Source organism: Motacilla alba, chromosome 7, assembly GCF_015832195.1.
Source record: "Motacilla alba alba isolate MOTALB_02 chromosome 7, Motacilla_alba_V1.0_pri, whole genome shotgun sequence".
NCBI classification, from domain to species: Eukaryota; Metazoa; Chordata; class Aves; order Passeriformes; family Motacillidae; genus Motacilla; species Motacilla alba.
The window spans coordinates 26,881,386-26,892,906 of record NC_052022.1 but is presented as its reverse complement, the minus strand read 5'-3'; the positions used below and the strand labels follow the sequence as shown (position 1 = coordinate 26,892,906).

The 11,521-nt window shown below is 38.4% G+C and overlaps 1 protein-coding gene across 2 annotated transcripts; it reads left to right on the top strand.

The window, feature by feature from the left end:
- The first annotated feature begins 66 nt into the window (after window positions 1–66).
- STRADB (STE20 related adaptor beta) lies at window positions 67–9,804 on the top strand. Of its 2 annotated transcripts, none has more exons than XM_038142133.1 (12): window positions 67–204; window positions 2,689–2,745; window positions 3,086–3,166; window positions 3,516–3,615; window positions 4,239–4,360; window positions 4,869–4,947; window positions 5,394–5,517; window positions 5,960–6,131; window positions 6,544–6,648; window positions 6,879–7,108; window positions 7,682–7,724; window positions 8,177–9,804. In XM_038142133.1, exons 2-12 carry the CDS (start codon window positions 2,734–2,736, stop codon window positions 8,327–8,329), a joined length of 1,221 nt encoding a protein of 406 aa, XP_037998061.1. In that variant the 5' UTR covers window positions 67–204; window positions 2,689–2,733; the 3' UTR covers window positions 8,330–9,804. The 2 variants fall into 2 exon arrangements, with proteins under 2 accessions (XP_037998061.1, XP_037998060.1); XM_038142132.1 differs by having other exon boundaries at window positions 4,839–4,947.
- Window positions 9,805–11,521: the final 1,717 nt, after the last annotated feature.

The following is an 11,521-nucleotide window of genomic DNA, read 5'->3' as shown; positions in this document are numbered from 1 at the left end:
CGGGTGCTGCCGCTCTGTAAGGCTGCTCGGCTACGCCGGGGCTCCGCGGTGGCCGCGCCCTCTGCCCCGCTGCGGGGCCCGCCGGGCGGGCCGGGGAGAGGGAGCGGCGCACGCCGGGCTCGGGAGGCGGCTGCGGGGAGCAGAGCCCTGTCCCGGCCACCGCGGGAGGCCAGAGGGAAGCGGGGGCCCAGCGAGGAAGGCGAGGTACGAACTTAACGGAGCGAGTGAGGAACTGAGGGGGAGCCTGCGGGGCGTCCTTCCGCACTTTCCGGTGCTTTGTCACGGACGGATCATTTCACTCGAGATACACGACCGAGAGCTGCCTCAGTCACTGCGAACGCTGAAGCAGGAGCTGCAGCCCAGCGTCAGCAGAAGCCAGTAACGCGCGTTCCCGGTACCGGGGCTTCGCCTCCGGAGCCTTCACAGTCCCCTAGCTCACAAACACAGGTTTCTGTGGTTTTTTTCTGCCCTGCACTGTTTGCTGGCTGAAGCTTTGGACAAAGTGCGATGAATGTATCATTTTACCTCTACAACACTGTCACTATCTACAGTCCTTCTGTATTCTGCGATATAGAAGGAAAAATGTGGAGACAGGGAAAAAGTTTCTGTGGGGACGTGATCCAAAGCCATATTGAAAGATGGAAACAATGTCAAGCTACATAAGAAAAAAAATCTTAAAATTGTAGTGTTATTTGAATAAATGTGCATCAGATGTTTCTGTTGGCTGGCTATACATCTTTGAAGTAAGCCTACAATAATTTGACTTTGGTATATCATGGTTATTAAGACTTCATTCTTCAGCTGAGCTTTTATGGTTTCATATTGCAAGCAGCAGAATAAATTGCCTTGTGTAGCAGAATGAGGCATCTCCTTTCCAGGTAGAAGGATGCTGTAGCCGTTACAGTGCTAGGCAGTATCCTGAAGCACCTGCATTCTTTTTTTTTTTTTTTCCCTACTCTGCTACAAACTTCCTTAGTGAAATTGTGAAGTTGTTTAGGTCAAGCACAGATCCTCTGAAGGTGCCCAGTACCTGGTAGGGATTAACTTTGATCTCCATTTGGTATGTCTAATAAGGAATTACAGCAGATCTTTGGGGTAAAAGTATTACTGGAATGGCTTGGATATTTGGCAGTGAATGGAGTGATGGTGGCTTGTTAGCTTTTCAAGAGGGTTCCCTTGATTAAGTAGCATACATAATTTAAATGCAGGATATACTCAAGCGTATATAATAAACAAAATTATCAGTTTCTGGTATAGTGCTTCAGCTTTTTAAGTTAGCTTTCATACAAAAAATGCATATTAACATGGAACTATTACCTGTGTCTGACTTTTTATCAGCCACCAAGTAGGATTCCTCATGGTGGCTGGAAAGCTATCTATCAGAAAAGGACCTGGGGTTGATGTTTGACAGCGGCTGAACATGTGCAGCAGTGTGCCCAGGTGGCCAAGGCCAGTGGCATTCTGGTTTGTATCAGCTGTAGTGTGGCCAGCAGGACTGGGAAGTAATTTTCCCTCTGTACTCACTGGAGGCCAGTTTGCATCTCAAGTTCTCAGTTTTGAGCCCCACATAAGAAGAAAGACATTGAGGCACTGGAGGATGTTCAGAGAAGGGCAGCAGAGCTGGTGAAAGGTCTGGAGCACAAGTATTACAAGGAGTGGCTGAAGGAGTTTAGCCTGGAGAAGGCTCAGGGGGACCTTCTTACTCTGCAATTACCTGAAAGAAGATTATAGTGAGGTGGGAGTTGGCCTCTTCTCTCACATAGCAAGAGATAGGATGACAGTAACTGGCCTCAAGTTGCACCAAGGGAGGTTTGGATTGGATTTTAGGGGAATTTTCTTCACTGAAAGGGTTGTCAACCGTTGGAACAGGCTGCCCAGAGAAGTGATGGAGTCACTGTCCCTGGTAGTGATCAAAAATCATGTAGATGTGGTGCTTAGGGACATGGTTTAATGGTGTGCCTGGCAGTCTTAGGTTAATGGTGGGACTCTGTGATCTGTGAGGTCTTTTCCAACCTTAATGATTTTACTATTGAAGGTTTGCTTATAGCTAAGGTAAAATAGTCCCATTCTGAACTTACAGAAGCTTTGATATGCTTACTAGACATCTCTCCCACTGCCTAGGCCTCCAAAGCATAAAGTAAGTTTGCTAAAGGACTTTCAGAGGCTACTCTGATCTGTGAAGGAATTGCTTATCTTTTTTTTTTTAACTGAAATCCCTTACAGTACTATTTCCTACCTCACTTGTGAAGTGTAAAGTGCAATTGCTTCTGCCTTGCTTTTTTTGTGAGCTAGTTCAGCTGCACACAGCCAAGCCAAGATCTGCCTAGCACAGCTGTGCTCCTTTAAAACAACAGACAATGATTTCTTTTCCTACAAACTGCCAAGGATTCATAAGTCTGTTCCTTTTTACTGTTTGCACTTGTACAGTTAACTTGCAATTAAATTGTTTTTTCAGAACTGGCAGTAAAATTTCTAAATTAAAAAGGAACACTTGAGTTGACATGTAGTCCTCAGTGTGGAGTTTGAAATTGATATGCTACTTAAATAGAAGCAGACTTTTGCTGAGCTGGAGTTCTGGCGTTTTGTGTATGATAGCTGACAGGAATGCCTCACAGTTCTGATTAAGGAGATTTAAGTTTATCACAGGTTTATGTATCATCTTACTTTGCTACTTTATTTTTTTTCTAGGATAAATGGGTGTGTATGACTTTTCCCCTGATCTAAAGCGGTTCCATGTCTTGTCTGGTAAGTTTGTCTTTAAAAATTTTGGCTGTTGTACCTTGTTACCCAGCTATACCTTCATATGAAAAGCCGTGGTGAAATGTCTTGTTTGCAGGGGTTTCCACAGTGCTGACATGTTTGAACTTCATTGTGTCAGCTTCTGGTGAAGGAGACTTTAATGTCTCTTCTCTCTAGGTCTGCCATGTATATGCTTTATGCTATTTCTTAACCCCTTGATTGATTGACTTGTAGCAGAAGACTTTCTGAAGTGCTGGTTATAAGGCCTACTTTTTTACATTTTTGTACTGCCATATTTAATAAATTGCAGCAACTCCACCAACATTCCCTTGTTTCTGTTCTTAAGGACTGCTCCTGTATTCTGCGTACACCAGTTGAATCAATTAGACCAGAAGAGCTATCTCAGAGCAGCATCCATGAATGCCTGGTAAGAATAGAAACTTTAACTCCCAAGGCTAAATATAAAGCTGGTGCATATTAAAAATAGCCTTATTAGGGAGTACTTCTTGAATAAAAATAAAGAGAGTATTTTGGGGCTTCCACTTTGGTAGAAAACTGTAGGTATCTAAGTATTAATCTTGTGCCAGTTTGAAAACAAACACACACAAAACTTGTAACTCATAAAACTAAGTCTCAATAATGGTAAAAGTACCAGCTTGAATGTTCTTATTTGAGTACTGGACTTTAGCATTAATAATATTTTTGCATTAATTTAAAAAATATGAATTATTTTAAATTGCACAGTCATTTTGAGAACTGTTTCTTCTCTCTATAAGGCTGATTCTGATCTAGCCTGGATTCCCCCATCTACAGGACAGAATGAAATGGTATTTTGCTCTTCTAATGTCTCTCATTATGAACTCCAGCTGGAAATAGGTAACATAAATGAACCTTAAAATATTTCTTCTTCCTTAACAATAGTTTATTGCTAACTGCAGTAAATATTACGTTTGGAACATGAAGGACTATTCCTGTGTCTCCTTAGTTCAGAAACGTACAAAGCATTGCTTATGTTTAGTAATCTCCTATTTCAAGATCTAAGACAAATCAGCAAGTACCTGAAATTGTCTCTTGATGTTTATGCATCTGCTTGTCAGTTTTCAAAATCTGTGGTATATGACAATAAATACAGGCTTAAGTAACATCATGTCTTGTAACTTGGGTGCCCATGTTGGTTGTTCTAAGGATGGCTGCCTTAGATCCTACTATGCATACATATGTTTATGTGAATATTCATACTAAGTGTTCATTTAGATGTATAATTGATGCTGACGTATGTTCAAACACTTTGAGTTGTTCTCAAAATAGCAGAGCCATGCCTCAACTAACTTGCTGCATGTATTTTGCTGCAATTACCTAAGGTCCTGGCATTCTGAAGTAAAAGGACACACTACTACCAATTGCAAATTTAAAACTGGAAAATGATCTCTAAATATGAAGAAAACCATGTGATGGCTTATTATGTTTTCCCATGTTAAAGTAGCCATTTCTGGTTTCAGGAAGGAGGTTCAACAATTTAACTTCAATCTACCTTGCACGGCATACACCTACAGACAGGCAAGTTGCTGTAAGGATCACAGACCTTGAAAATTGCTCTGAAGAGCACTTGAAAGCCTTACAGGTAAAGGAACAGCATTTCTGCACAAAGCCCGATGAAGACAGTGAGAAATACATATGAGATTACTGAACAAAGGTAGCCTTTGTTTGAACTGGGTCATTTCAGTCAAGTTTTTCCCTCCAAAGGATTAGAATATAATAAACATAATGCATGTGTAAATTTGAGAGTTGCTTTCTGAAGACCACAGCTGACAATTGCTTTAGAAATTGCTTCTGTAATTGTATAACTTACTTGAAACATCTTCTGTACTCTTACTTAACACCAGAAGTTTGGACTATGAACAAACTAGATTTACTTCAGACAAATGCAATTATGTGCAAGCTATTTACATTTCTGTTGCAGGCTATGCACATCACCTGCAATCATAAATGAGTATAAATGCAAAGAAACAGTTCTCTTTACTGATTACTGAATGTAGTTAATGCTCTTGGTAGGACTGCTGTTCTGTGGTTAACATATCCACTTTCATTTAATTCCGTAGAATGAGGTGGTTTTATCACACTTTTTCCAGCATCCCAACATAATGACATTTTGGACAGTGTTTACAGCTGGAAGCTGGCTTTGGGTCATCTCCCCATTCATGGCCTATGGTAAGGACTGTTAACTGCAATTTTGGAATAGGAGAAAGAGCTGATACAAATTGGACCATGTGGTCCATGAGAGGTTTCTCTTTAATCATCTCTTGTCTTGTAGAAAAAACAGACTCTCCCAAACCATTTGTTTAGAGATTTCCTCCCCAGTGAAGACTGGTTTAACTGCATTAAATTCCACTTAGTCCTAGCACCCACCATGTGAGGATGGTAACTGGGAGATGTATTTGACTTTATCCAGCTTCTGCTAACAGAAGGCCTATTTACACTGAATACAGTTTGGGCACAGACTTGCAGTTAACAGAAGTGTGACATGGGGCATCAGTTACATCCAAGTAATAATGCGCCAGAGTCAATACAGAATGAGTGTGTACAGTGAAGGAAACGTAGACAAGTCATTTAATAAGACTTGTTAGGCCCAGCTAGGTTTTTTTTTTCACTTCCAGGTTCAGCTAGACACCTGCTGAAGACTTATTTTCCTGAAGGAATGAGTGAAGCTTTGATAGGGAACATTCTGTTTGGTGCAATCAGAGGATTAAATTACATGCACCAGAATGGATATATTCACAGGTAGGAGAATGTCAACAGGTAAGAACCAGAACCAGCATCTTACCTTAAGTATCGTTTCCTTCATTTTCCTCTATACCTTCTTATATCAGACAGTGCACAAGTAACAATTTTTTCAATAATACAGCAGGATTAATTTTAAGAGAAAATGTATTTAGACATTTCTTCAAGCCACTTGTTACAGGGATTATACATCTGCCTGGCTTTGTCTCTTTGAAGCAGAAGAAAATCAGAGTTATAGGAAGGGCTTCCTTAGTTTACACCCCTTGCAGGGAAGAAGGGCCCTTCTCCAATTTCTGGCACTTTTTTCCTGATAATCTCTCTTCATAGAGAGATGAACTCCATGCTAGCATCTCACTATAAGTCAATGAAATATGAAAGCTTTTCTGTTCTAGTAGTACTTAGAGTCATTCTTATAACTAAAATTTACCACTTTATGTTACAGGAATATTAAAGCTAGCCACATTCTGATTTCAGAGGATGGGCTGGTTTCTCTCTCTGGCCTAAACAACCTCTACAGTTTAGTTAGCAATGGGCAGAAGTCAAAGGTGGTGTATGATTTCCCCCAGTTTAGTACATCTGTGCTTCCTTGGCTGAGTCCTGAACTACTGAGACAGGTTAGTATAAATTACACATAATTTTTGCAAGTCAAAATCAGTGGCAGTACTCAATTTCCAACTTAGTAGAATTGCAGTGAAATATGTTGAACTGTAACTTTTAAAAATACATGTATGAATACATGTACTGAATTTTTAATTTTTCTAGAGAGAACCAGTTCTAAAGCTGTTGGTAAGGTGATGCTGTACTAAATCTCTTTACCCAAAACTCATGGAAACTACTGCAAATCCTGAAACTTGTGTTCAGTACAGCCATCAGATTTCTGAAAGAAGTCTGAGGTTTCACAATCGAATTGCTTCAGCACTGTGCAGGTTATGGGGTATTAGAATCTTGTTTTGAAGCAGGCACTTGTATTCTTGTTGGCACCACTCAATGGCCTCAGTGATCAGTAGTGTCTTCCTTCTCTCACAGGATTTGTCTGGCTATAACATGAAGTCTGACATTTACAGTGTGGGAATTACAGCATGTGAATTAGCCAATGGACACGTTCCATTCCAAGACATGCCTCGCACTCAGGTATAATGCTAAACTTTATCTCTAGTTAAAAACATGCTGAGCATTTTTTGTTTTGTTTTAATCACAGAAACCAGTGCTATTACTGCTGAAGTGGTGGCTGCTTTTTGTTACTTCAAATATGCACACCTCTTTCTAGAATAAATAATCTTTCCATCCCTGGAGTTTCACAGCTTACCCTGAATAGGTCTGGATAGCTGTTGAACTCTCATACTGCTATTCCTTCCTACTAGATGCTGCTGCAAAAGCTGAAAGGTCCCACCTACTGTCCTTGGGATATAAATACCTTTCCCCGGGGGGAATCCAGGATGAAGAACTCCCGATCAGGTGTTGATTCTGGAATTGGTGAGAGCATGACACGCACAATGACCAGTGAAAGACTTCAAATGCCCTTTTCCAAAACATTTTCACCTGCTTTCCACAACTTGGTAGAACTTTGCTTGCAACAGGACCCTGAGAAAAGGTAACGTTCTGGTGAAAACTAATTTTTTTGTCACTTCCATCTAAGACCAAGTACAACCCGCAGTTTAGAATACAGTAATCAGTTGAATGCCGTCAGAGTCAGAATTTTGGAGCAGATGTACTATGTAAAACCATACACTTCCATTTGTATTGTAAGAAATGTCTTGCCTGATAAAGGAATCAAACTTCTAAAGTCATTTGGCCCCTGAATTTCTTGTGATATAACTGTTCTTTGTAACATGTAAAATTAACTTTCAAACATGTATTTTGTCCAAGAAAAAAACCCCAGAAATCTGAAATATATGTTTTCAATTCTATGTGTCTGTTGAATGAGGCATTTAATTCCTTGTTAAGCAGAAACATGGAAAGGCCTTTAAAAATAGATTTCTTCAGTAGCTTTCACTACAAATTGAGGCATAGAATATAGGAATTGTGTGCTGTTTTTCTCATTCTTCACATTTGTCCTGTGGAGGAAAAACCACAGGGCTTAAATTTATTTCTCAATCTGGCCCATTATCCAAATGCAGTATTTTACTTTCCAAAACATAATTATATTGTTCATTTTATGATTCAGGCCATCAGCAAGCAGTTTGCTTTCGCATACGTTCTTCAAACAGGTAAGTTTACTATATTTCATTAAATGACACAGCTATAACCTAAATAAGCCACAAAAAGAGCTAGATTACAAAATAATGAAGTTACGTGGAGCCAAAAGGCATCCTGTAAGAGCACACCTGCTTCCAAATTTTTTTTTAACAAAATGGTATTGATAAAGTATAGGAAGCATAAGATTAATCAATTTCCCCATTGATTAACTTGATTTAACTTAACTAAAGACAGCCTAACTAATTAAAAAAAAACTATTAATATTCTTAATTTAAAGCAGAACTACACAGCTGATTTCATTGGTCTTGAAAGGCTAATAGAGTGGTGAAAGCAAAACCTCTCATCCTTTTAGTACTGTAACATGCAAGAACATGGCTTTGATTTCACGTGCTTTTAATGAAGTCACTTGCAAAGTTATGGAGACTTTTTTGTGCAGCTTTATTTTAACTTTTTTTCTTTCTAGATAAAGGAACAAACACAGAATTCACTACTGTCCCTATTACCACCTCCTATTCAAAATAACAGATCAGAGTTCTTGGCACTGCCCTCAACAGCAGTTGGGACTGAACTTGGACGTATTGCTACAAATCAAGATGATACAGACTGGGAATTCTAAATAAATACCAATGATACCTCTCCCATGTTTCAGAGAAGGAAAATGTGATTTGTATTTGCTGCTTTTGTATGATTAAAATACAGTTAGACCAAGTATACTTGAAATGCCATGAAGTGGCTATAATTCATTAACTTCCTCTTGGCATCACAAAATGCAGCGTGCCTCACTCTCTGTAAGGAAAACTGTGTATAAAGAATGGCTGAGTGCTCACCTCTCTCTTTCAAAGTCTTCCTTAACAAGAGAGTCCCTGCTGTGATCTTACTCTGTACTGTATTATCAGCTCACAGTGCTGCAGTCCACATGCCTGTCTGAATTCAGGCCTGGGGTTTGGTTGTGATCTTACCTAAACATCTGTTTGTCTTTTCATTATGTCCCAAATCATGTTAGTAAGGAGAAATCCTCCACTTCCAAGTTGAAATGTGAAACGGCACAGATTACTTGCTTATGTAAATAAATGTTTCTCTCTCAAAAGGCATTTTTCTCACTTGACATGCTGTCATATTTGCCAAAAGTTATGTATGCATCATTTTTCATGCAGTTTTAATACTGTGTGTTTCCCAAAGAAGTTAAGCTGCTTGAAGTGGGACTCCTGCTCTTGCATCTGTTCACGTTCTTAGTACAAATCTGGGCTTTTGCACCTCTCTTTATTGTTGTGTCATTTTAGCAGTTAATCTGAGGATGTCTCGCTATGCAAAGTCTCAAGTTGTAGCAGGTACGGGTTAATTTTGAAGAGTCATATTAAATAATCTAAATTTACTGTACATGTTTTTATTTATACTGTATTCCTGTTCACCACCAGAATTTATCAGAACCTAATACTGTTTTCTTAGAAGAAAAAGGCAACATGCATTAAGCTTTACTGGCACTGCTGCTGTCAAACAAGCCTCTTCTGCAAGGCACAGTTAAATTCCCATGGATCAATTCAGCCATACTAGGATCCTAGTGAATTTACCTGTTCTAAACCAGATGAAAATCTGTCTTCTCCCCACAGTTCCGTAAATGCTCACCTCTCATACTGTACCAGGCAATTCAAACTGTACAAAAGCAGCTTTTTTCTTTTAAAAACCTGGATATTCTCATAGTGTTGTAGCAAAAGTTATGTCCCAAAGGCACTAATACTTTGCTGATGGAAGCATGAAGGTGGTAAAAAAAGTATAAATAGATATTGGATGGATACATTTTTAATTTTCAACATAAACAACATTCCACGTAAGTCTTCAAGTCTTCCATAGCTGAGCAGGCCTGGAGCCAACTTTAAGAATATTGCTGCATTGCCAGCAGCTTTGCTACAAGGCCTTGAAGACCAAATGACTCAAATACAAGCCTGAGAGACACATAAAATTCTAAATGACCACATAAAAGTATCAGCAAAAAAGTTGAATCATTATGCTGTGAAGAGAGCTCTATATTCCTAAATTTAACATGTGAAACTTGAGATTAAAGACCTATCAATAAACTTACCCTGTCTGCCTCCATTTATATCAGTAATTCTTGGACTTCTGCTTTCACCATAGTCCAGCCATACTAACAGCTTCTTGTTACTACAGGGGGAAAAAAAATCGTATCTATGTCATTTATTAGCTAAGGAAATAGTTGTCCAAACTAGAAAATTATTCTGATTTAAAAATATGAATAACTTAATTGTGTTAACTCTTAACTCTTGGAGAAGATACTATTTTCATGTGAACCCCATGTTCTTAATTCTTAGCCACATTACAGGTTTGGACTGTTTGCAAGTCGAATACATTAGGCAGCATCTACGAGTAACTTTTGACTAACACAGTACATGTAAAAAGCAAGTCAAATAAGTGAGAAGACACATGAAGTTCTACATATTTTAATTACAGACCTCTGAATAAATATTACTACTATTAAAACTTGTAGAAAATTCCAGGCAGCTTAACTGCTAGTATTTTCAAGCTTCTCTTGCAACAAGTGCCACAGACTCTATAAAAATGAACTTGGATACTAATAACAATGTCAGTACCAAGTTATTCCAACCACTACATATTCCAGTGGAGTTACTTTGCTGCCCTCTCTGTGGAAAAAAAATTAAAAACATTTCTAAAAACTGTTCCAATTTCTGTACTGACATTAAGAAGAAAAACAAATCAAATTTTTTAAGTTAAAAGCCCACAAGTCTTTACTCTTAGAACTACTGCTTCTCAATAACTGTATCTCTTCAAACAAAAGCAATTAAGAGGCACTGTGACTTCTTAAAATAACCAGAAATACTTGAAAATACTCCCTGGATTATATTTACTGAAAGGTTTGATATAATTTTGCTCATTAACTGTGATTCTTTCTATTAAGGAATAAAGCAAAATAAATATTACTTAGGAAAGAAGATGTATAATCATATTTTTAAGGTTTCAACTGCCTGCCACTGAAAAGATGATCTGGGAAACAATTGTTCTGAAAATCTGAAGTTTTGCATATAGTTAAGTTTTCAAAATCTGAGGTTGATGATCTGCCTTGTTGAGATTCAAGTTGCAGAGACTTTATATTCCAAGCTGACAGTTTTAAGCATGATAGTTTTTTGTTGGGTTGTGGTTTTTTTCAGAACACTTGTTTACTCTTGCTTATACCCATGATGTGTGTTATCAGCATGTGAGTTAGAATTAAACTTGGACTTGAAATTTCCAAGTATCTTGCATTTAGGCTCCATGTGATATATTTTCAAAGGGGCTTATAAAACCTATGCATTTGCAAAATCTCATGGCCAATGGAACAGAAATCTAATCTGGTTACTTTTGAAATACTTGTGAAAACAACAAAAGTGGGGTTTTTTGCAGCCACCTTTCATTATGCTAGCATTTAACACTGCATAATAATAAATACTCATATAATACAAAACTTCTGCTAATTAACATTATCCTGAACATATGCTCAATGCTGTTGAGTGTCTCACTGTTTTGATCTGATACCACAGCAGTTTGTGCATGACTGAATGGATGAACACAGAAGAAAACGTGATCTACTCAGAATCAACTTGCTCTGATACATTAATTCCTCACTTTAAAAAGTATCAATGCAATAAATACACATTGAAGAGAGAACAGTTTCTTCCACTTGATGAACAGAAATATTTTTTTTTAAATAACAGTTTTACCATACCTCTCTCTTTTCCCTACCCCTCTCCTTCTCTTCAAGTGCTATCAAAGTAGTTTTTAACTGAGAGGATAGGTAAAA